General features: G+C 43.8%; 1 protein-coding gene across 3 annotated transcripts; it reads right to left on the reverse strand.

The window, feature by feature from the left end:
- Nucleotides 1-3,335: 3,335 nt before the first annotated feature.
- On the reverse strand, nucleotides 3,336-25,570 carry LOC120396881 (cytosolic non-specific dipeptidase). 3 transcript variants are annotated; one of them, XM_039522072.1, is made up of 13 exons: nucleotides 25,434-25,470; nucleotides 22,363-22,422; nucleotides 21,157-21,246; nucleotides 19,726-19,869; nucleotides 16,786-16,948; nucleotides 13,521-13,609; nucleotides 10,421-10,621; nucleotides 9,588-9,672; nucleotides 8,592-8,752; nucleotides 6,451-6,615; nucleotides 5,354-5,495; nucleotides 4,702-4,849; nucleotides 3,336-4,175 (listed from the first exon to the last, which is right to left on the reverse strand). In XM_039522072.1, the coding sequence occupies exons 3-13, from the start codon at nucleotides 21,214-21,216 to the stop codon at nucleotides 4,106-4,108; spliced, it is 1,428 nt and encodes a 475-aa protein (XP_039378006.1). In that variant the 5' UTR covers nucleotides 21,217-21,246; nucleotides 22,363-22,422; nucleotides 25,434-25,470; the 3' UTR covers nucleotides 3,336-4,105. The 3 variants fall into 3 exon arrangements, with proteins under 3 accessions (XP_039378006.1, XP_039378005.1, XP_039378003.1); XM_039522071.1 differs by lacking the exon at nucleotides 22,363-22,422 and having other exon boundaries at nucleotides 25,434-25,570; XM_039522069.1 differs by lacking the exons at nucleotides 22,363-22,422; nucleotides 25,434-25,470 and adding an exon at nucleotides 25,087-25,111.
- Between the last annotated feature and the right edge of the window lie 548 nt (nucleotides 25,571-26,118).

Below are 26,118 nucleotides of genomic sequence, written 5' to 3' on the forward strand. Positions count from 1 at the left end.
AGAGGTCTGTGCCACTCTGACACTTCATGTCCTCACCGCGCTGCCAGAGCCTCCTCGCCCGATTTCTCAGCAGCTGACTGTGGAAGAGGTGGACGATAAGGTGCGAGGAGTTGACAACGGCCATAAGTGCAGCGATGATCGCAGCGGGCTCCATGATCGCAGTGCTGTGGCGTCCACGCTGTCACTGACCAGAAAAGTGCGGTAACAGATTTCCCGCCGGCGCTTTCAGGGAGAGAGGGCAGGAGTGACAGTTGAATGACGACAGTTACCCAAAACCACCCTCGACACATTTTTCCCCCAGCAGGCATTGGGGGCTCTACCCAGCATTCCAATGGGAAGCAGGGACTGCGGGAACTGTGGGATAGCTGCCCAGAATGCACCGCTTCCAATGTCGACGCTTGCCCCATTAGTGTGGACTCACAAAGTCGAATTAGTGTCCTTAGTGTGGATACACAAATTCGAATTCATAAGGTCAAATCCACAAATTCGACCTAAGTTAAATTGAACTACTCTTGTAGTGTAGACATACCCTTTGTTTTGTTATGCAGCCTCTCTTTGTTTTGTTGTGAACCTCCGGAGCTCCGTTGCTACCGGATCTGCTTATCAGCTCCTGTTTGCTGTGATCAATCTGTGAACAATCAAATGAGATCCTCCTCCCTGCGTGATTCACAGGGGTTGAGTGTTTGCTTTGCTTGAGAGAAACGGGGGGAGGGGGCAGAGGGGGGGAAAGAGAGTATGTTGGATGCAGGCTGTTTGCAGTTAACAGTAAGGGGGTGGGAAAATTTTCTGATTTTGCACAGTGTCAGTTCCAAAAATCCACTCTCTCTTTCCCCCCCGGTCCCTGTCACACTGCCCCACACCCCCCTCTTTTCAAAAGCACGTTGCTGCCACTTGAATGCTGGGATAGCTGCCCATAATTCATCACTCCCAACAGCGCTGCAAATGCTGCACATGTGGCCACACTGCAGTGCTAGTAGCTGTGAGTGTGGCCACACACCAGCGCTGGCCCTGCACAGGTGGATGACCAGCGCTGCAACTACCAGTGCTGCAGATTTGTAAGTGTAGCCATACCCTCAGTATTATTTTCTATTCTGGTTGTGTGATTTGATTGCAAAAACCTGAATAGCTATCCTGACCAATTTTCTTGTTTGTTAGCATAGGATTTAAGACACAAATGGCATTGTACTATGAGTCACTGTTAAGGTACATTAATAAAACTAAATTCAACTCTCAAGTCATTTTGTTTAGTTAAGTACTCAGATCACCAGAACCTGAAGATGGAATGTGTATTTAGTTGAGGAGTTGCTCAGCAAAGGTTTGTTCTATACCTTCTCACACTGGCAAGCAGCAAAAATAGCCTGTTGAGGGCAGTGTATGGATGATTACTTGCCATCTGTTCAACCAGCAGATGGTGCTAGGACATTCTACATTTCACTAATGCACTTCTGGTGTCTGCCATTAAAGTAAAGTAATTCTCATTTCAAGTATACAAGCCACTAAATATTCTAGAGCATTGCTACAACTCAGACAAAAGAAAGATGTTTGTATCCACAACAAGCAATGAGTGCAAGATTTAGTGCATGCCCTCAGCAGTGTAATCTAATTTAACTCCAAATTGCCAAGTGAGAAGCAAGTAAATCCAATTTACTCTTGGCTACGCTGTATAGGCTTCAATGTCAAAAAAATCCCAAACAAACAAACAAAAAAAACACACAAAAACCACACCACTTTATTCAAACCATGGCTGTCTGTTTGGCTAACAAATGTGATCAGTCAGCAAAGACCATCTTATGAAAGCAATGTTTTTGGTGAGGGAGAATTAGGTTTAATTTTAGGTCAATCATCTTGTCTGGTGTTCCTTGTAGGCAAGCCAAAGCCTGCTGCTGCTTCCTCCTCCCTCAACATCTCTGAGCAGACCTCTTTCATTTTCTTTACAGAGCAAAAACCTCATCCATACCCAGTTTTGTATGTTCATCTGACACCCACTCATGTAAAGGATCACACATTGCCCAGCTATCCAGCCCAGTGAGTCTCCTCTCCAAGTCTTTTTTTTTTTTTTTTAATATATAAAAACCACAACCCATCACCAAATATAAAATTCTAGCCCTAATCCTTTGTCCTCACCCCAGCAAGGCCAGCACTGACCCATCATTTCTCTGTTTCTCTAGCTGTGGTCTCATGCCTGGGAGTAGTGTGTAGAAGACTGTGCAAGACACCCTTTCTGAGCAAGGACATGTACACAACTGTACACATTCCAACCCTCTCCTCTCAACAGCCCTCTTTGAGAGGTACATTTATTTAGCTGAATAGGCTATTTAACCCCATCCTAAATTCACCTTCTTTAGCATGTCATGCACTAGCCCTAACCATGTAGTCATGGACTTTGTCAGCTATGATGTAAGGCATGGGACAATCTCCCTGCCCCAGAGGGGTTTAGTCATATTGATTGTATTACATAGGTAGTTAATCTTCTGGACAAGTGTCAAAGCGGAGGGAGGGATGACTGCATTTTTTCTGGAATGTTTTTGCATGGTTCAGGAATAAGCACACCTAGAAATTGCCCCATTGCATGCAAAAGAAGGAATTTTTTCCTCACTCATTAATGAATTCTATTTTGACAGATTCCTTGTTACCAGTCTGCCTAGGGCCACAGTTGATCAGGCTGGGGCCACAGGATCTTTTTGGGGAAGATCCCAAGTCACACCAAGTGTCTAAACTTTCAAGCTTTATTGATAAAATAATTAAATAGCAGAGAGTGCTGCGAACACTCCCACATCACTCAGGGGGAAGAAAGAAAGTGTTAATGCCCTAAGCCCTAACCCCCTTCCATACTCACACATGCATGACCCAGACTGGCCAAGTCTGGGTGTCACATCAGAAGGGATTGGGGGAGGGGACAGGAAGGTGGACAGGAGTGCTGTCCTGGGCTCAGGCTGTCCAGGTCTGCGGTTGCTCTGACTTGCCATGGAGGGAGATGGGGGAAAAGAGGGCTTGGGGTGTGACACTAATGTGGTCAACCAGAAGTGCATTAGGAGTATTTCCCACAGCAAGCAGGTAAGATTTAATGCTTCATTTTACTCCTGGATGATTTAGAATCATGCTCACATCTACAGGAGCTTCCCCAGGTCTGCCCAGAGGTTGTGCAACAGATACAAATCGCCCAATCAGTGCTGCATTCCCCCCTCCCTGTTTTTCTTCTAGCCAGGATATTCTTGCACTGAAGAGCCACTTAGTTCTTTTATGGCCCTTATGGTGGTGGGCTGGTGTACATGGGCCAGAATTGATCTTTACCATCTCAGATAAGGTATTTGAAAAGAAACCCAGTAGCCAAGTGATAGAGCCATCTTTTTTTTTTTTTTAATTTAGCAGAATTTACGTAAGTACAAAGCCAGCTTTAGAAAAATGCTAGTTTCATTGCACGCTTTATATCCAGAATTGTCTGCAGACCTTGATGCAACAAGCATAAGCAGCAAGAGTTACAGACAAGTTAACAATTCCACCCCAGCCTTGTCAGTGAGGCAGAGACGGCCCCATTACAGCTTGCACGAATTCCGGTATACCCTTTGTAGTTGGTCACTTTGAGTGCTTCCAGGACTTACCATGGAGTCTAGATTAGCCTTCTTCAGTTACTGCAGGTGGTCAAGATGTAGACTTCTTTAGCTGATTAGCTAGTTTAATGAAGTTGGAAGAGTGTTTGTTCTCACTTCGGTCTTAAACAAGTTGGGGAAGAGTGCCTATGGCAAGCTATAGGCTGGATTCAAAGAAGCAGAAAGGGCAGGTGTGACGTGATTCAGAACCACTTGTCAGATTTTGGTGACAGTCCTTGGAAAGGGTCTCTTCACTCCTTCTGTAGCTGGAATGGAGTGTGCACTGGAAGTAGTATTTTGGTACTGGGTGTTCCAGGATTTCTAGAGTGGGGGGCTGATGCTTTTCCCCTGCAGGAGTTTGAGTGTTGGTTGGTGAAAAGTGGGAGGGGGGAGAATCACTGGGAGGAGGAGAAGAGAAGTAACGCTGTAGGTATTTAGTAGTCTGAGCTTGTCAGCAGGATTTCCAGAACTCTGAACCACAAAATGGATTTCATGTTTGGGATTTTCACCACCTTAGTTCAGTCCTTTAGTTGTGATACCTCATATAGGTATGCACCAAGCAGCTTCACTCCCTGGACGTAGTTATACCTGGGGAGAAGAGTTTCATGAATTAGTCTGATCTGGTCTCTTGTGAGCACCCACTGACAGACATCAGTATCTGCAACACCAGTGCATTCTACCTGCATCAAGAGCTGCCAGACCAACAGTCAGAGAAGTTACGCAAAGAGGAAGCTAGCAAGACTGTAGAATTGCAAGCTACTGTATGCAGTGAGCATTTAGTACACAGTCATAGCTCCTGTACAGAAGGAGCACAGGTGGGTACTGGTGCATTTCAAGCCTTGTACTATAGCCCCCAGCTGGTACAGTAACAAGTAGAGCTGTGCAAATAACTGCTTTTTTCATATGGTTGCAATTCCAAAACTACACTTGATCAAACCAATGACATGTTTTGTTCAACCCGAAACATTTTGATTTGGGGGCATTTAATGTTTGTATTCTACTAAAATTGAAGGAAAATGCAAAGTGAAACATTGAAATGCTTTGGCTGTTGCTAAATCTGCATTTTTGTCCAAAAATTTCACCCAGTTCATCAAGACACCATGGTGTCCCTTACCTGTTCAGTTTCTCATTTTGAGAATGGGCACCATCATCTGCAGCTCCAACAGGAAGCAGCATTACATTTTTGCCTGTTGCCTCTTGGAAGGTCAGAGTGACAGGAATGCTTCCTCCCTCTCGTGTCAAGTCTGGCTCAACTTCAAAGACTAAAAAACAATATAGTTTGTGTCAGTTTTCCTGAGTTGTTGCATCTTCCCCAGCATGTTTCCTTACTAGATCACCTGCCATCTTTAGGGATCCCAAAGAACTCCAAAGGGCAGATGTGACCCACTGGTGGCCAATATTTTCTGTTATAAGGAGGATGCAACAACAAAAAAAAAAAAAAAGTAGAACTGGCTTCCTGATCCCCACCTTCTAGAGTTTAATGAACAAAATACATTAAGCCAGAGTCAATGGACTGGTTCTAGTATGATAAGGGAAAACACTTCCTATTGAACCACCACTTGCTGCAGCATCTTGGGTTTTCATGCTAGTATTGACCAAGTAGGACTGTGTACATCTTGATATTATACCTGCATAGCTCCTTGCTTACCAGCCATACTGTACAATCCTGACATCTTGCTGCTACATTGATATCACCATTTAATGCTGGCACTAGTGATGTGTCAGAACGGGCTAGACTTAAAACCTGAGAATTTAAGTCCACTGACCTGTCCTCATTGCTCTTCTGCCAGCCATGTAGTGGGGATGATTGAAGTCTGACACCCAAGGTTTTCCACCATGGCCCATGTATACTCTGAACTTATTGGGACTTTGCAGCTCAGCAAACTTCTTGGTGAGGTAATCCTGAACCTTTTGTACCAAAGGATTGAACAATTAGAAGTCTAGGACTAACACATTCAGAAGTGTTATATTAGTTCCTGTTGTGTCATCTTACTAGACAGATTGTAAGTGAAGCTAATGTAGCAGGAAATGTCTGCCTGAAGGCTGTTACTGTAACACAAACTCAGAGCAGGGACAGTGTCTTTCTGTATACTGAAAGCACCTTGCGGGCAGTGCTAGAATTATAAAAAAAGTCAGTTAACACATCATAAATCTAGATTAGCAAGAGGCCAACTGCCAAACTAGCTAAGACTTCTTCTATTCTAAGGACTTGGCTAGATTGCTGTTAGAATTATAGTAACATGCAGAAGCCCATCAGCTTGGGACCTTACACTGTGCTAGGTACTGCACACAGACAACCCCTGCCTCAAGAAGCTCCTTATACGATGGCCAGATCTTCAGGGGGAAGAACAAAACAAAACCAACCAAAACTCAGCACCCAGTTGCTTGGTGGTTCTCAGTGGGTGTTTCAGGGTGCTGAGCATTTGGAAGTCTGACCCTGAAAGTTGCCACACCCTGCAAGATCCAGCCTATCAGCCTTAAGGTGAAAGCTCACTAAGCCAGAAGTTATTGACCTTCAGCGGATGTCAAACCACTAGGTATCAGATTTATGCAAGTGAGGCTTTCAAGTGTTATTGGAGCAGTCTGTAATGCACCCTGGAGTTAAATAGTTTATAACTAACAAATACTTAGAGCTGGACTAAGACACCACCACATCAAAAACTTCAGTTTATGGTCATGTCATAACTAAGATGCAGCCTATATCTGCTGGATCCAAATAAAGGTCTGAAGAGGTACAGGACAGCAGAGAAGATAAAACCCTGCAACCACAGCAGCAGTTCTAACACTGTTCAGACTTGTACAAGGGTGGAAGTGGGATTTTTTTTAAAAAGCAAAGATTCAGCCATTCCCAACTTATACCTACCTGTTTGGCAACATCTTCTGGAGTCATGTCAGGCACTAGCCTGATTGAGAATTTGCCAGTTACTTTCCGTGGAATCACAGTCTTGGCTCCTGAGGCAGAGAAGGCTCCTTCAATTCCATGGAGAGATAAGGATGGGTATCGCCACCTGTGCATTAGGATATCTTTCTGCAGAAAGATGGGAAAATTGAGAGTTAAGATTACAGGGGAACTGCCAAGAGTTCTTTAGCCATCTAGAAGATACTTATAGCCATAATTTCAAGACAAAAAAGTAGTTACTGAAGGCAGGCAAGACAACCTGCATTAAACCATGTCTGTCTGGTTCAAGCATAGATAGTGACTGAAGCAGCAATTTGAACAAGGTGTTCAGCTACAGTATCTAAATTAGTCCTCTCCAAGAGACGGAGAGTTAATTCCTACCCTGAAAATTGAGTTTAGGTCTGATAAAAGCAGTCTTGAAAGGAGGCTTTTGCCCAGTGGTGGGGTAACAGCCCTTCTCAATAGGTTTCATCTAATGTGCAATGTAGGGACTGCCACTTAATCAAGAATTCATCTTGAAATCTCATTTCCCTAGGATTTGACTGGCTAAGGTGCTCAGATAGTAGGAAAAGCTTTGCCAAGCTATTTGATTCTTCCTTCATATCTAATCTGGAAACAGTAGAGTATCAGAGGGGTAGCCATGTTAGTGTGGATCTGTAAAAGCAGCAAAGAGTCCTGTGGCACCTTACAGATGTTCTGGAGCATAAGCTTTCGTGGGTGAATACCGATGAACATGCATCCGATGAAGTGGGTATTCACCCACGAAAGCTCATGCTCCAAAACATCTGTTAGTCTATAAGGTGCCACAGGACAGTTGGTTGAGTAACATTTATATACTGTTCCATATTAGTTCTGGCAGCCAAAATTACAAGACAACTGGTTCTATTTGTGCATATTATTTACCCTTCGTTACAGTCAATAGGACTGTCATCTGAGATAGTCTCTGGATGTGTAAAGCTGCCAGAGAAGCATAGAATCAGCTTGGGAAGCCAGTTTTGTTGTCAATGTTTGACAGACCAGCATTTGTTTTTTTGAGGGTGGAGGGAGGGTGCAGAGTGCAAAAATTTGTGGGAGAGGATTATACAAGGCTGAGAAAGCAATGTTCTGCCTTTTAGGATCAGAGATACAAAGTTTCCTATGCTTATTTATGTTAAGCCTGTAATACACTTGCATCTTACTACACATGAAGAGTATGTACAGGAATTCCATGTTTTGGAATAGTCCCACAATTCCTGTTAAGATGTTACGTATGAGAAGTTCAGACTTAGCAATCTTGTGTCAAAAGTTTAAGAGTCTGGTGACACATTAGCATGACTGCATAATCAGACAAACCACCATTAGAAGAGCACCAACATTTGTCAGTTGCATCTGAGATACTAGTGTTTCTTCAACATTTAATATGTAGAGAAATATGATGGCTATTGGCCTTAAGAGTAATTATTGTATCTACAATACCCTTCCATCTCTATCCAGGCACAATGGAGTAAGGATGCAGATTGAAAGAACCAATGAGAAGGCAAACAGGACATGGGGGAGGGGAAGAAGTGAAACTGCTGCTATGAGAAGGTAGATCTAAGAACATGTAAAGTAAAAGACTCTTAGGAGTCTAGACCAACCTAGTTAGCCAAGATCAGTTCTCTTGCTAGAGACTTTGAATATTACCTGACATAAAGTACATCTTTAAAACTAGCGTAAGCCACACAGTAGAAAAGTCTGATAATATGTGTTTGTACTATGGTGACAGCGTCCATTACTGTAGGTAACAATCCTGCAGTGGGATGAGCTATTTTAAACAGGAAGGGACACTTGTGGGAGATACATGCTACGTACCCTTTGGAATAGGTTTTATAGCAAAACCAGAAGCCAGTTTTTCCCCAGTTCACTACAAATGCAGTGCACACTAGCATAGCAGCAGGAGCTTCTTTGTGCAGAAGTCATGATATTCTGCCTATGGAAAAAACTAATTACAGCTGACTCAATAGATGAATTTGGCACTGAAGTGTCCCTCACAGATGCAGCGAAGGCTTCAGCCTAGAATACCTTGAATTTGAACAGCAGAAAGGAATTTTTGAGGCGGAGACAGAAAAGGAAAGAAAGCTCTGCACCTTTGTCTCATGTAGTAGTTTTGTTGCTCCCACATCTTTTGCATATTCCTTCAGGTCAAAGTCAATCTTCTCATACAACTCCAGCTCCTCATCAGTAAGTGGCGCCACTGCTTCATTAATGCCAGGGATGAGGATTTTCCCTCTCTTATCCAGAAGGGAGCCTACAAAAGAAAAAGCCTGCAAGATCAGTGTCTGAGACCAGACTTTTATGTACCACTCTTCAGAGTGTTGCTTCTATGTTACTGTTAAAAATCAAAAATAATCATTTGAAACTTTGGTTTCTTTAAACACTTCCTTTGTCAGGAGACAAACAGGAAGAAGAAATGAAGTTCTAGAGACACAGGTTAGAGGCTACTCTTGAGGACTAGTTAACCCACTGAAAGCCTTCTCTATATACCATAAATAGGGTGGCTACAACTGTGTACAGCCCAATTAAGAGACACTTGGCAATTCTTCAGGACAGCTCTAGTTGTGAAGTGACTCATGCAATAGGTATATTCAAGACTTATATTTCCTTGAACTCTAAGCCAGAGGTCTAATTATAAACCTCTCTTTGTCAGACTAGATTTGAAGTCAGGTTCTTCCCGGGAGAGTTGTGTATTACGTTTTACAAGATGGTTGTCAGGGAAGCAGCTATTTACTGACAAGTCTGAGCTCCAGGACCATAAGTCAAGGTCTTCCCCAGCTTTCCCTAAAGCTTTGATGAAAAACATCAAAACTACAACTCCTTCCTCAGGTGGGTATTTCAGTGTCTAGGGCATTTTGCCTGCAGTTTCTCCTGGAACATCACCATTTCAGTGGGGTCGGCTAATTTTAAAGTCAAAGTCAGTCAAATAGCGTCCAGTAAATTTGACATTGGAGCCCTTAAGTGTAAATTAACTGTTTTAAATTGAACTGAAGAGCTTTGTTACTACACATTATATATAGGACAGTTAGTCAAACATGGACTGGGCAACACTGAGGCTGTAGCATAAAAGGCAAATGTGTTTCTCTTACCCATCAGAGCAATGAGATCGGTCATGGCCTCATGTACTGAGCCGCCATAAACTCCAGAGTGAAGGTCTTTGTCACTGCATTCCACCTGGTGTGAAGCAACCAAGCTTGTAATCAGACAGTTTCATCAGTGTTTTTAATAACCCTTCAATGGCCTATACCCCAGTAAAGATCAGCAAACACACTGAGGTAGCAGAGTGCTATACTGCAAGCATCTGGAGCAGACAGATTATTACTGGAGTGCGATAGCAGCAAGAGGCCTCCACCAGGATTGGGGCCCGTGTTGTGCTAGAAGTTGTACAAGTGTAGCAGGGGACATTTCCTACTCCAAAGGCCTTGCAATCTGATTCAAGGCCATAAGTCGACAGTACTTACAAAAACATCTGCCACGTTGTTCAACCTATGGGTATCTTGCCTTACTTACAGGAGGTCAGTTACCTGGATTAAAAGATCTGTGCTACAACTTGGCACTAGGGATGTTTGAATCATTGCTAATATCAGCAAAATATCCTGTACAACAGTTTGAGGTACACCCTCCTCCCAAAGGATGATAGCATTGTTCATGGGGTTTTGGGTGCAGGGGGGTGAAGGGTGCTATGCACGGAGCATACAGGAATAGAGCTAGTTATATCAGACGGGAAGACAGAATTGATCAAAAAAACCAAAAAAAAAAAAAAACCCACCCACACCACCACATGTAGATCAGCAATGGGTATACCAGGATATTAATGCCAAGAATTAAAACGATAGTTCTTTAAACAAAAAAGAAGAGATTCAGTTTGTGAGCAACATGATTTAAAATACAGAAATGAAGGGTTTACTCTTCAGGACTTTACCTCTATGAAAAAGTAGCAGATTCCCCTGAGGCCATATGTAATACACGGCTTCTTCTTGCCTAGCCAGTAGTTGTCGGAGATGCAAACATAGTCCACATCTTTGAAGAAAGTGTCTTTTTGAGCAAAAATCAGTTCATCTAGGCCTTCAGAACCAGACTCCTCCATGCCTTCCAGACAGAACTTGATGTTTACTGGGATTTCCTTTGGAGTGAAAGCAGCATGGAAACATTCAACATTGCTCAGATACTAGTTCATGCAGATTTGTTGTGTGTTCTTGCAATTAAAGTAAGTGTAGAATACAGGCATTCTAGTTCCAGGACAGAAACACTAGTGTAACTTTATGAAGAGGGGGAGGAATAGCTCATTAGCCTGCTAAACCCAGGGTTGTGAGCTCAATCCTTGAGGGGGCCATTTGGAGGAACAACCACCCACCCACAAAAAAAACCCCACACACACACCACACAATGGTCAGGGACAGTACTTGGTCCTGCTAGTGAAGGCAGAGGACTGGACTCAATGACCTTTCAAGGTCCCTTCAAGCTCTAGGAGATAAATATATCTCCATATATTTAAGTATTGCAGTTCTACTGATGCAAAGTCCTTATTGTCAGCTAAAGCTCAGAGCACACCAGTTCAAGAAAACAGGCCAACCTTGCTATGTTCTATTTGAAGAATAACTTCACTGTGAAGGTGAGATTCACAAGGGGAACTTAAGCATTGCAGGACCTAACTTTCAGGCACCCTCCTGCTTAGTGGAATTCACAACCCTGAAATAGAAACCCAGGCTGCCCACACAATGCAGAGGAGAGTTGTGCGCCAAACTGGATTCATGAATGCTGTGCAGAAAGCCAACTGAGCTAGCCAGTAGGAACTGCTGAGGAGAGAGAGGAGTGGCCTAAACTCCTCAAAGGGAGTTAGGCCCATGGCACTAGGTCAGAGGGAATGTACTTCCCTCCACTCAGGATTCACTCCTGGAGGGAGATGCCTAAACCAGGTCAGTCCTTTTTCAAAGGGATAGTGGTGGGATGCCAGCATTCCCCCCCAATTCAGAACCTTTAGCTCAGTGGTTGAGTACTCATCCAGGATATGGAAGACCTGGGTTTGAATCCTCACTTTGCCTGATGTGGAGCAGGGATTTGAACTCAGGTCTCCCACCACCCAGGTGAGTATCCTGACCACTATGGAGTCATTTACTCTCTGGACTAATTAGTGTTTATTTTACACACAAGTGGAACACACTCCAACTCCCCCATAGCCCAGCGGATAGCACATCTTCTGGGATGTGGGAGGTTCAAGACCCTGCTTTACCTCAGGCAGAATCTGAGCCCTGGGACTCACAGGCCAGAGGAATGCTCTGAACAATGGGCTGAGGGGTATAAGGGCACCCCCTGCTCCTTTTGTCTGGGTGTGGTGTGCTCAGAAAGCACTCACTGGATCAAGTCCCAAAGGCAAGGCAGACGGCCTAATCTGTGAATCCTATCAGAGCTTAGGTATCAGACAGATGAGCTGCTGGGCAGCATCAGGTCTTGGGCAGCACTGAGCCAACCCAGCTGCTGAAATGCAGGTGCCTTCAGGAATTTGTTGGTAGAAACTTATGTGCCTTGGGACTTTAGCTGCTGCTTGACTCTGTAGGTAACTAAGCAGGGGGTTGGGAATGCCAGTGGTCCCGAACTGTTGCATGCAGGCACCTCAGTCCCCCTGGTGAATTCTGTGTTCTCTTTAGTGCTTGTTCTAAGAGCTAGTTACTTTTTCAGCAGTTAAGCTCACCATTCTTTTCCACAGAAACATATCCAATCTTGGCAGTACTTAGAGAGATCTTCCCCATCCATGATCTTAGTTACATTTTGTATAACTTGTTGTGTTAGAACTATTAAGAGGATTTTGGCGTTAAAATTAGCTTTCAACAAGAGTAGTTGTACATACAACTAGAGGTGTATGTACCATCAGAGGCAATCCTTAAGATATTTAAATATACACACCCCTACCCCCGATATATCAGGCTGCGTTATAACACAAATTTGAATATAACATGGGAAAGCAGTGCTCGCGGGGGGGAGGGGGAAGCACAGGGCTGTGCACTCCAGCGGTTCAAAGCAAGTTTGATATCTCACACACACCCACCCACCTTGGAATCATAGGCAGCTGGTACCAAATGTTGTTTAAAAAAAGGATGATGATTGCATGTAAGGAACATGCAGTGAGCTTTACTAAAAAGAAAAAACAGACATGCCACTTCTCAGAGTGTCAGCTTTACTGTTCTACTATAATATAGGGGTTGTTGAGGCACAGTAGTGATTTTCAACAAGCAAGCTGAACTACATTTCTGATCATATTCCTATTCAAGTTAGATTATCTTCCTAAACTTGGCAGAGTTGCAAATTCAGTGGCAGTCTCAACTCATCTGCCTCTCCCAGCCTCAAACTACACATCAGTTTTACTCCTCAGAGTCAAGCTATTAAAAATCAGAGCAGAGCAGCTTTTGACAAAAAGCCCTTAGTGGACCTGGCTAGGCTTGACTGATTCTCCTGAAAGAGGTTCCAACATTTTTTACCGTGGTCTCATTCCATGTTTGGCTAATAAGAAACACAGAGTAAGACTGTAACAAGTGTCCTTATTGCTGCTCAGAAAGGCCTTGGCTACACTGGCACTTTACAGCGCTGCAACTTTCACGCTCAGGGGTGTGAAAAAAAAAGCAAGTTACAGCGCTGTAAAGCACCAGTGTAAGCGCGGCTCCCAGTGCTGTAAGCTAATCCCCACGGGAAGCCAGAGTACCTGCAGCGCTGGGAGAGCTCTCTCCTGACACTGTGACCACACTCACACTTCAAAGCGCTCCCGCAGCAGTGCTGTACACTTGCTAGTGTAGCCATACCCAAAGACACAAAGCTGACCAGTCAACAAACTAGTTATGCTGTAACTAAATTGAGTAGTTAGAATGTAGTGTCTAACTACACAAAATGACAGTGCTGATTTTATCTCAGACTGATACTGCACCATTACTGTATCATTCACTAGACTTTTGACTAACCTGTGGCTAGGACAACCTTTGTACTGCCTTATATGAACAAGCTGAGTTTAGCAGAATATACTCTAGGTACAATACCTGTTTAGTTTGTTGATAAGCTTCTAGGGCATTCAGCCAGGCAAGCACCGGACCTTTGTCATCTGTTGACCCTCGCCCGTACAGTTTTCCTACAGCAACCAGATACAGGGAGAAGAATTAGATATGGTGGAGGAGAAAGTCTGCACAAACTCTTGTGCATACAGATCATCCAAGATATACTTTAACCCACACAGGCAAATCTTAATATGCTAGCAATATGCTGCTCGCATCAGATATTCTTAGCACTAGTTTGTCTTCAGCTTTGCCTCAGATTCTTCCAAGGCTCAGAGTTGTGGCCTAGCATCAGGTTTGGCAGAAACTGAAGTTTTCCACTGAAAAAAGTCTTTACAAGATTGAAAACTCATTTTCATAAAAATTCAGCAGAAAAAGCATGGTTGGAGAACACGCAAGTGATCAAGTCACAAGAGCTCTAAGTTGACTTTAGAGTCAAGTCCCTGCTATTTCCTCCACAGCCAAGTACAGACTGTCAGACAGTGAAACTAGTAGTAGCAGGAAAGTATTCTAAATCCCAGGTACTAAAGGACTCTGATCTAGTAGAGAAAGATAAGAACTGGTGGCTGGAAGCTGATGCCAGACAAATTCAAATGAAAATTAAGGCATGTTTTTAAATAGTGAGGGTAATTAACAACTGGAACAAGCTACAAGAGAAGGGGGGATTCTCTGTCCCTTGAAGTCATTAAAATCAATGAACGGATGCCTTTCTAGAAAGATATGCTTTAGTCTAACAAGTTATTGAGTTCAACAGGGGGGCAGTAACAGAGAAATCCTATGGCCTGTGATATACAGGAGGTCAAAATAGATAATCTAATGATCCCTTCTGGCCTTAAAAATTTGTAACATTCCCCTCCTCCCCGAACAGTCAAAAAACACAGTATTCTGCAGGGTACTGCTTTTTAAAAATCATTTAGTGTTTGAGTATTTTGTAGATTAGGTTCACCTTCATACCAAGAAGGTATAATATACTAGGTGTATACATTTATTTTGTTAGCAAGTTTAGTGATGTAGTCCAGAAGTATACTTTTTATAATTAGCACTTTCCTGTATAGTTCAACTTCCAATCTCTGATGTGACTGTATAAATTGCTATCAGTCTCAGTATTTAAGAGCAACTACAGCTAAACTAATGATTTGCATACGAAGTCTCAGCCTTGTGCATTTAGAAGTCTAATCAAGCATTTGGTGCTATTTTATTAAAATGATCCTTTAGCCCAGCACATTTCTGAAGAGACAGAACACATACTTTCTCTCACTAAACATAGGGAATAGTAGAAAGGACAATGTTTTACACTGTTTTTGCTACACTGAAATATTTAGAAGACTTGAAGGTTGTTACAGTTCACTCAAGCCAAGAAGTGTTAATGAATAGGCACCTCTTTAAATACTATGAGCTCAGTCCTGGAGTCTAACCAAGTTGTGCTTAGCATGAGACCCAAGAAAAAGAGTAAAAAAGTGTCTATATGCATCTTCCATCCCTACAAACCTAAGGCCAGCTGGTTTAGGAACCAGAACAGAGCAGTTTCAGGACTCCTAGACATGTTATATAGTGATCCCTAGGGGAACCCTCACACCATGGGAGGATTGCCTGATTGCAGCAGAGCTCTGGCTATGCCCCCTATGTACCAGCACTAGCAAGGCAGGGCAGAACCAGTCCCATCAAGCCTCAGGTTTCACTACACTAGAGCAGTGGTCCCCAACCTTTTCGTCCAGCGAGCGCCAGACGAAGGACCGTGGCAGCGGTGGAGCACCCGCCGAAATGCTGCCGAATTTCTGCGGCATTTTGGCGGCGACGCCTCTCGATGATGACGCTTGCTCACGACAAGTGACGTCATCAAGAGGCGTCGCCCCTGAAATGCTGCAGAAATTTGGTGGAATTTCAGTGGATGCTCTGGCAGCCAGGACATGGGCGCATTTAGATGGCACCCACAGGCACCGTGTTGGGAACCCCTGCACTAGAGAAACCATCAGCCCTTGTTATGCAGCTTTACTACTCCTTTGTGCTGCTCTAGTGGCACAGTGGGGCCAAAGCCAAGGACACAGTGCAGCCCTTTGCCCCAACTACCAGCAATGATCAAGTCCAAGTCATTCCAAACACATGAGGCTGAATAAACCCAAGTGATTATCAAAAAGCAACAGGCTTATGTAGCCTGTGTGTGAGGCACTGATAGATGCATATGCATCCAAGCTAACAATCAATTTAATAGATTTAGTCATACAACCTTTGAATCTCAAGACCATAAAGATAACTTGTGATCTGCTGAAACATGGAGAGGGACCATCATAGCAGGGCAGGCGTTAAAGAATCAGGGAGGGGGAAGAAAGTAAATCATGCTGAAAATACTATTATATAGAAAGATATTCCTATCTCATAGAACTGGAAGGGACCCTAAAAGACTATCGAGTCCAGCCCCCTGCCTTCACTAGCAGCACCAAGTACTGATTTTGCCCCAGAATTCTAAATGGCCCCCTCAAGGATTGAACTCACAACCCTGGGTTTAGCAGGCCAATGCTCAAACCACTGAGCTATCCCTCCTCCCATTGGTGGACTTTGTGAGAGCAGGAATAGTTGTAACATCTCACCAAAAGAGCTGTGCCCCCCCTCAATGCCAGTCTGTCCAGGGGGAACCGGTACAAGTTTTGAACAAGGCAGCTTGCACTGTTCTTTGGCCCTAGTGCTGGGGCCAAACCCCACCTAGCTAAGCTGAAGCAGACGCCATAATGGCCATTCTGGCTTGTGCTGCAAGGCACGGGCAGCCCAGGGAAGGTGCTGTAACCATGGCCCAGGGGACTGTAAGTTATGCCAGGAGTGGTTTTGGTGCCTGCTGCAGCCCAGAATCCCAGGGTCAAAGGTGATGCAGAGCTACTTCCCTTCATCTGGCCTGCTAGTTTTGACAGCACATGAATTCAGTCCTAGTGAACAACTGCTTATGACCAGTGAGTTACCATGGAAACCAATGGCAAATTCAACACTGCTATTTCACTGTGGGTATGAGGGAAATGTGCAAGCACTGCTTGGACTGTCTGAGAGGGAAGGAAACACCTCTAAATTGAAGTAAGGGGAAAAATGTGAACCCTCAAACCTCCAAGGGCAGGGCTTGTTTACCATTTTGTTCTTAGCACACTTAGAGGAAGGTTTGAAAGTTAGTGCTGCAAGCTCTTCCATTCTCCATCCTCCCCACCGGAGAGATTGTCCCAGTTAGGAGTTTAACACTTGCTCAAACTCTTCCCAGAAAGTCTGTAGCACTTACCATCTTTTTCTACCAAGGTGAAAGGTTCACTGTCCCAGCCATCATCCAGGGCTGCAGGTTGGACATCCAGATGCCCATAAACACACACTGTTTTCTTTTGTGGATCTGAGCCAAGTTTGCCAAGAATAATTGGAGGTAGTGGGATCTCTGACCCATCAGGGAGCTGGAAATAAGAGGAATTTTAGCATTGGATGCATTTTAATATAGGAGAGGGTAAAGTACTTAGAAGCACAATTTTTAGATTCCATGATTTGGCTTTGTAGAGTAGTTAAATATCAAAGCATGCACATTGTTTCTAACAAAACCAAGTGTATGTTTTGACTCTCTCTCCCCTTGCAAGTTTGATAAACTAAGCACTGTGTGGGTGAGAGAATCGGTGATTTTACAAGCCTTGTGCAAGTAGCAAAACACTGAAGTGGTCTAAGTTGTTTAAACAAAATGTGCAGAGTTTGACACCTAACATTTAATTCAGCATATGAAGAGCTGCACTCAAGTTTAATACTAGATTCTAAAAACTCTTAAATTCTACTATGGCCTCTCAACATGAGAGCTTTTTACACCAAGTTTATTACCAGTTAGTGGCATGCTTGGCTCTAAATCTGGAGTGTATCCGTACATGTGGTTTACGCTTATAAAGCATGTTTATTAGCCATGCTTCTCCCATGCCAAAGGCCAGGGCAGACTAATCTTGTCTAGTGGGCATTAGAAGACCTCCCCAACCAGGCCTGTTGAAGTGATTTGGCTCAGGTCCAGTGTTCCCTCTAAAAATGATTTGTTTTATAAAAAACCAAAACAAAAAACCCACCCACATGCCTGCCCACCCCCATGTGCGGAATGAATTTTGTTATGTGCACCAGTATGGAGGTGTCACACATCACCTCCATTTTGGTGCACATAAAATTCATGTGGTGGGAATAGAACCAAAGGGTTCAGAGCATGGGAGTGGGTTCACGGCTGGAGCAGAGGGTTGATGGGTGGGGGTGGGAGGGTGAGGGCTCCGGCTAGTGGTGAAGGCTCTGGGGTGGGGCCAGAGATGAGGGGTTCAGAAAGGGGCTGAGGTGCAGGCTCTGGGGTGAGGCCAGAGCAGAGGAGTTTGGGGTAGCACAGGCTGCCCAGGGGCCACAGCAGCTCCGCGCTGGGGCTTAGTAGGCAGGTGCACGACCACGCGGCTTAGAGGTCACTACTAGAACATCTCAGAGTCTAGCTGGCCCATGTACACTGCCTCACTGCACCACCACATACTACCTTGCCAGGAGATAGCTGCAATCATTGTCCCACAGTGGGACAGCATGATAGGTGTGGAAACAGATGGCTAAGTATCAGCTGTGAATCAAAACTATCATGTGGCTACAACTCAAAATAGGACTGGTTTAAACCAGGTAAACTGCATCACAAACCAGTTACAAAACCACAGCTGTACACGTAGCAGAGGCTGAGCCTAAAAACAGAATACGTTATTTGTGGAAGAGTTAGGCAACATGCCATGTATTTACTGTACCGCACCAAGTACGGAGATTTATATGAAACCAACACTTTCGAGGCAGTCTTAAAATACAGGTACGTGTTTAAATGCACTTCAGTAGAGAACGGAATACAGCAGCCTAAAGTTTAAATTCACTGGATGAAATTCCAATAGCCAATTTAACACTCAGTAAACTGCTCAGGTGAACAGGTTTGTTTTTTTCCTGGGGGCAAGAAGCTTAAAATAATTGCTTTACACCACATCAAGAAATTCATGACAGATGCTTCACTTTCAGGACACAGTAACCATATCCTTCATTTGGCAGGAATTAGCGGACAGTAGACCTCTGAAGCCAAATCCTAGTCCTTCAGTGGTTTTTGGTGCTGCTTATGTGTAATAAGCATAATGAAGCTAGGGCTGGTGCTATTTAGAGCAACAAGTTTATAGCATCATGTTTTCAAGGATCTTTAAGTTTGGAAAGCCTCCATTAACAAGTATTTAACTTATGATTACTCACCTCACTACCTGGAACAAGCTTTAAATTCCTTTCAAGGTTAAAGAACTAGATTTTAGTCTAGATAAAAAATAGGGCAAGGATCATTCTTTAGACTATGTATGAGGAAGAGCAATTGATAAGAGACTATGCATGACCAAAGCAGCCACTGTTCCGTTGGAATGGTCTGTGCAGTTCCAAAAACTGAGACATAATTTAGTTACAGGACAAAGTACTTTTAACTCTTACCAAGGAAGTCACATGCATTGTAAGTATAATGGAAAATATGCACACTCAGCTGTGCCATTTTCCTGGTAACTGCAGTTTACCAGTTTAATATGAGAAATGTGGTCACTGTGGTCACTGTTGATTTAGCAACATCCAGCCCTGCCTGGAATAGATGTGGCATATTATAAGTTACAGGTTCTGAGGGAAGAGGAACAAGATTTTAAACCCAGAAGATCCAGTTAGTGAGAGAACCTGTCAGAATAGCATCTTCTAGTCACTTATGGGAGCAGCAGTGTGTGTAAAAGCCAACATTTAAGATCTGCTGGCCTGATTGAAGTTGTGTGGTTTCACAGGTTGTAACCTATTGCTTGTACTGTGACTCTTCACATTCAGTTGTTCCTTCAGTACATCCCAAAGTACTGATACTACAGGGCTTCAGAGAAATCCCAGCTCCCGGAACATTTAAAGTTGTAGCACAGATTCCCACCATACCTAATTCAGGGATCAGGTCTGGAATCTGAAGTGGACTAGTTCTCAGCAGCTGAGCAAGTTAGTGTCAACAAGAGGCTTCAGACTGGGGAGTAGGAGAAATATGAGCCTGCTCCCATTTGGGCAACTGCTGGTCACCCACGTATAGGTTGCAGCCTATAGCTGATTGTTTCGTCAGGGATCTAACTGGCTTGCAGGATGCAAGTATTCTGCTTGAGGATTTATTTTCTAGTAATGTGGTAGCAACTAGGTGAGCATCTCTTCATACCTTTTGGGTGCCAATATTCATAAGTTGAGTTGTGCCACCCAGCCGCTCAATGTCCTTGGCAGCAACTTCCATCATTCGTTTGATTTCATCCCTCTTCTCCGGCCATGCCGACACACTCTGGATTGCCACCCATTGGGCCAGCCGCTATTTATTTGGCGGGGGGGGGGGGGAGAGAAGAGAGAAGAGGAGGGAGGGTTTATTGAGTGGTTTTACAGCATTTGTGTGCAATCCAGATTGTTCAGAGTAGCTGAAAGGCACTTGAGAAATACATTACTTAACATGAAAAAAATTAAAATAAGCTACAACCTGCTTCTGCCCCCTGCACCTCCAATATAAACCCTTTGTTGTACAATTTCATGTTTTACAAGGCTTGAAGTGATTGACCCTCTCTTAAAACAGAAGGCCAGAGTCAGTAATATACTATGGCTGCTACAATTGGAAAAAGCTTCCCACAGAGCTGGGTTTTGAAGGACACCCCACCCCCTGATCACATACAATAGCAAGAGGAGGAAAGTGTTCACTCTTTCCTGACTTAGTACTAGGATGTAAATGCACTACAGCAAGAACATGCTGTACCTCAAGTCTATACAAGGTCTTTCTACCAGTGCTGTGTTTCCCCATCTAGTGCCAGCTATAGTTTTCTGAAAGATATTAGTCCTTCACCTTACCACTAGAGGGCCCAGGAATACAATCTTGGGCACCTGTGCAGATTACACCTCTGTGCTTATTGACAGGAGCTATACAAAGTTTAAGCACTATGTTGCAGTTAAGTCCTTCCAGAATTTTTGGAAAGAGAATTGCAATATGATCCTCATTTAGTAATGTGTGAAGATCTAGCATACAGTAGCCTATTTTCTACTGTCCAGATAGTCCCAGAGTGATCAGACACATGTCAAAGGCATTTGCCAATGCAACATTTGGTAATGCAGCAATATTTCCAGTTTCCCCACATTTACTGAAGTAAGAGAAATGTGTCATTGGCACAGGACTGGAATCTAGGACCTACCAAATCCTAATCCTGGTTCTGACACCAACTCCCTCTATGCCTTGTTCACAGTGACTTGTCCATTTTCCCCACAGTAAGAGCATTTACCTTGTAGGTCTGTTGTGAGATTCAGTCACAATGTATGATGCACTTTGAAAATTGTTTTTAGTATAAAATTCTACTTGTTTACTAGAAGTTTAGACATTTTACTATAATAAGGTAATATCGGATTATATTTAAAATTAGACTGTAAACAGTCTCTCTCCAACCACAAGTTACATCTCACTTAAATCACTGGGAAACCAGTAGAACCAAAGGAAACAAGTTACAAAGCTGACCTTGAACCAGTCTCATCTGTTGACATGCTTTTCAATTTCATACAAATCTATTTGTCCCGTATTACAGTAGAACTAAGTCATTTAATAACTGTGTGGAAGAATTCTTACCTGAACATAGAGATCCTGGTGTTCATCAACGTACTGAAAAAGCCTTTCAAGGACAGACATTTTCTGATCGGAATGAAGTTGTTGAAAACTCTAAGAGGAAAGAAGTAGTTCAGTGTCTAGAGCCGTAAGTGTGATACAGCCAAGCTGGTAAAGCAGTTCAGAGAAACCAACTTCCTCTTTAAAGTTTAACACTAGAGCTCCACCCTCCTTTGAAACTGCAACACTGCAAATCTAGTCAAGTCATGGGAGTCTGAGAATGTATAACGCAACTTGCTGTGTCAGTCCAGAGATCCCATGATAGGAGAGTGCAGCTGAACGGAAGCAGCGTAAACTGAACTCTTAACATTACAATAAAGCATGACAAAGTTGGAGACCAATACTATGAATGTAATTTAAATTATTTCGGCAGAATGAATTTATGCAATTGAATTTGAACAGTTATCAATTTAAAGCCAACTTATTCTACCAAGATCATGCATCCTGCTTGTTTTTTTAAACTTTAAATATATACCTTTTGGTAAAGAGAAACAGCAATTCTATTGCAATATGTAAATATACTGTACCTTATGTATAGCTTGAGTTGTCATTTTAATCTGAAATATTTTTATAGTATTCTGCACTGGGTACTCTTTCCAAAGTTGTATTTTAGAGAATTAGGCAAGCTATGAAATGGAAGGAATCTAACATATTGCAAGTTTAAATGCAAGACAGCACGTATTTCTAAATACTGTGTTACCATTTACACTATGCCAACTCTTGCCCCTTCTTGCAAACTACTAGGACACCTGTATGTAGGAGCTGATAACTCTTGCAAGCAGTGGAATTTAGAAGCTCAGGGACAGTTAGTTTTATTATGTTTTGAAATTCTAGAGTGCCACTCAGCCTTCCAGATTAGGTCAAGAATGACTAAAATAGTTATTTGCTACAATTTGTGGAGTCACTCAAAAGCAGTCTGCAGACTGACTGATCTCATCATGCTACTTAGCAAGAAGTCAATGCATAGCCAGATGATGCCATGTGGCATCAGTCTTGAGTTTTATGCTTGACCAAGTTGTGGTGTTGGGGGGGGGGGGGGAGGAGGGGAAGTGAATCTTTAGTCTTCTAAAGGAATTTTATTCACCTCTGTCCTACCATGGTAATAATCATTGCTTTCTCTGTAGTTAGAGTTCAAAACATTATATTCAAAAATCATCTCATTCAACCCACCCAATAAATACCTCTTCTGTACAAAGAGTAAAGTCTGGTGCAATATTAAGAGGATCTGGCCTAAAAATGAAACGCATTTCAGATAAGAGACTTAATCAGGGATTTCTAGCTTTTTCACCTGCAATAAAAATAAGTTTTACAAAATACTTCATGGGATTGCATTTGTTTTCAAATATTTAGATGCCAAAAGTGTGCCAGCATCGGATGTAGTCTCTAGGACAAAAAACTGAGTACACAGTGAACATCTACATGGTAGAAATTGGCATTTTCTGCTTGGGGGAAAAAACAAAAAACAAAAAACCCACAAAAAGTAACCAGCCTATTCAGCAAGAAAAGTTTGTGTACTGGAGTGTCAGTCACTATGCTAGTTACCACCACCCCGCAAAAAACTCTGTGGCAGGCCCCCTTCAGCAGAAGTTTTGTGGTCTCTCTTCAGCCTTTTCTCTCTCCACACACAAAGCTGACCGTTTATGGAAATGTTGATAGCATTCTGTTCAGCAATGAGAGAGGGTGACAGCCCAACACTTTACTAAAGAGGTGTATTCCAGTAAGTCAGATAACTTCAGTTTAAGGGTGCCAGTGCTTTCATCCTCAAGGAGGATAATTCAGTTAAGTAGAGCCCTGCAAATCTGCAGATATTGCCTTTATATCCATGGACCATATTTGTGGGTCAGATCTTGCTACAAATTTCATATGGGCACAGGGCTCTACAGTTAAGCCATTTAAATTCGGGGGGAGGGGAATTGCTTCATAACTGCATATTGTGGAACATTCTTCCCCCACTGGAATGGGAACACACTGAGGCATGGAACTGCAGAAAGACATTTACATATTCAAATCCTAATGCCTTTCATCTGAGCACTCATTAATATAGTTAAACAGTTAACACTTAAGACACTGTGACAAGATGTGAAACTTACTAAAGTCACTGAGTATTGAGGGGAAATCTCAGATTTTGAGTACCTATGACTGAATTTGGTCAGAGCCCTGACTCTTCCAAAAACTGCCACAAGTTTTCTAATGACCACATATTTTCCATCTCATTCAGCAATCTAGCCCAAATAGTCAAGAACTGATTCAGCCTGGACTCAGAGGAAGGAATGCCATCTACACATATCTCTTGTTCAAATCAGGATCAAATCAACTTAGCCCATCAGAGATCCCAGAGAAGCCATCAAGCCTAGGCTGTGATAACAACAGCCATCATATCCAGGTGTAGTCAGTGAGCCTATTATGTGTAATCCACTATTATAATCCAGGGAAGTTGTGGAATCTCCATCACTGGAGATTTTTTAAGATCAGGTTGGACAAACACCTGTCAGGAACAGTCTGGATAATACTTAATCCTGCCATGAGTGCAGGGGACTGAACTAGATGACCTCTCAAGGTCCTATGATTATTCACTTGTGATTTTCCCCTTTTAAAAGGGAATTAAATGCAGAAAGTGATGTCAGTGCTTCATGGTTGATCTTTAAAAATTCAAAAAGACCAAAACACAATAATAAAAATGCTGAGCTGTGGTTCCCATAGCAACACCAGTGGGTAAATGGTAATGTCTAGGATGTAAAGATACTCTGTGTTCAGTTAGGCAGAATTATGGTCTACATAGGAACCATGTTTGAGTCAGCTGGTAAAAATGTAGATCTCTACCCCCTACCTTAGAATTGGTTTTAAGTCACACATAAAAGTAATACTAGATCATGCTAGCCTTGTGGATAAGTACTGAAAGACCTATGTCTATATTCTGGAAGGACCTCAAGATTCCTGCCCCCCAGACTTCCAAAGGTGATTGGCTAGTCATACCAAAGGAGACATGGCTAGAATATTAGAGTGTTATTGATAAGTGTTACAAAGGACCCAGCTAAATAATATGAAGTACTGTCACTAGTTTCTCAGATTTCTTTTTGCATGACCACTGAGATTACACCATTGCATAAATTCTGCTTTTCATAAGAGGAAGTGTGGCTTGACTGTAAAGGAGAAAATGTTTTCTCAGCCCACAGGATGGAGCCCCAGATGACAGCACTGTTTGTGGGGGGTCTATTTAATAGCACCTGCTCTAGCCTAGCTGGAAGCATTAGACATATTCCCAGCCAAAGTCATTAGATATTCTGCTATTTTATGCCACTCTCTCTTTCAGTTTAGATGGGGGAAAACTATCCTTTGACCCACAAATAAATCAGAGATGACACCCTATTGACCAGTTTACTAAAATGAAAGGCAGGAAAGCGCGAGTTTCTTGAAGATACAGACCCAGACACGGTGCATCACATGGTTACCAGTTTCCACAGTCAGTCAGTGCTAGCCACAGACTAGAGAACTAGGCATGAGGGCCAAGGCTAGATAGTGGATCAGGACATTGAGTTCCCCAGTTTTCCTTCACCAGATCGTTTAACCATTGGCAGGGTCTGGGTATTTAAGACGCAGAGGTCGGAAGTGACAGCACATCCCCTAGTGCGAAGTGGCAGGCACGTCATGTCCCAGTGTGGCCAGTATCCCCACCCACATAGAGAGCCCCCGGCTGGGGACGCAGAGAGAGGCCGGGAGGGGGGGGCGTTAAGCAGTCCGGGCCCTGTTCTCAGAACAAGAGACGCTGAGTTGGGTGAGGGGGGCAAAGCACCTGCTTGCGGCCCATGCCTCTCAGAGAAGGATGCAGCCACAGAGTAGAGCGCAGCCTGGCAGGGGGAATCCCCACCAAAACACACACATCCTCACTCTACTCACCACCAAGCGTAGCGGGGCAGGTCTCCATCTGCGAGGCCGCAGGCCGCCACGCAGCAGCGACCTGCAGCCGCGGGATAGAATCAGCGCCGCGGCCATGAATGACACCGCTTCCCTGTCAGCTGCTGCAGCTTACTCCCAGCAGCACTAGGGGGGATTTGAATGCCCCCTCCCCGCCATCTGGCCGCCCGGAGAATCATGGGGAGACTGGAGCAAACAGACAGAGCCTGAGCAAACTTTGCCAGACCGGGTGCAAAGTGACCACCAAAGCCCCGAGCTAGGGCGGCCCCCGCAGCTAACAGGCAGAGATGGGGAGACCCATTCCGCGTCGGCGGGGGGCTGCCACTTACCCGGCGCGACCTCACCACGTGGCACCGGACTGTGTCAGCGGAACAGGAGCCTTTCAGAACCTTGTGGTCAGCTGGAGTTTAAATCCCCGGTGAGCCCGCCCCTTTGGAACGCCGCCAGCCCCAATCAGCGTCTCGCTTTGCAGCGCAAGGCAGAAGCAAGAAGGACCAGGACCGCGTCAGAAAGGGAGGGGGCGTGGTTATCTCCGGGGCGGGGCGGGGCAACGGGATTCACAGGGAGCGCCACGTTCAGGGGGAGGGAAGGAGCCGGCCTGAGGCTGCGGCTCTCCAGCGACTCCTCTGGTGGAGTCGCGGTCCCTCATGCAGCGGAAGCCACAGCCAGGGACACGGGGATGGGAGCGGCTCCTGGGCTCCTGGAGAACGGGAGGGAGGAGAATGAAAGGGTTCAGCTTGTCCCCTGCTGTGCACTATCTTCCATGGAGTCTTCCATTGCTATTGGACAGGGCCCCAGAATTGTCAACCCCAAGTGTTTAAAAATCACAAATCAGTTAAAAACCAACCAACCAACCAAACCCCATGAGATTAATTTAGAAATCATAGGGATTTTTTTAAATGGTACCTTTGGGGCTCTTTTTATTTGCCTTTTGGTTGTTTAGTCTTTCATGTTTTAAGCTTCTCTTCACAACCATGAGGGCAAGAAAATTAGGGTTTGTTTTTAATAAAGGTG

This window comes from Mauremys reevesii, linkage group 2 (assembly GCF_016161935.1).
Source record: "Mauremys reevesii isolate NIE-2019 linkage group 2, ASM1616193v1, whole genome shotgun sequence".
Taxonomy (NCBI): domain Eukaryota; kingdom Metazoa; phylum Chordata; order Testudines; family Geoemydidae; genus Mauremys; species Mauremys reevesii.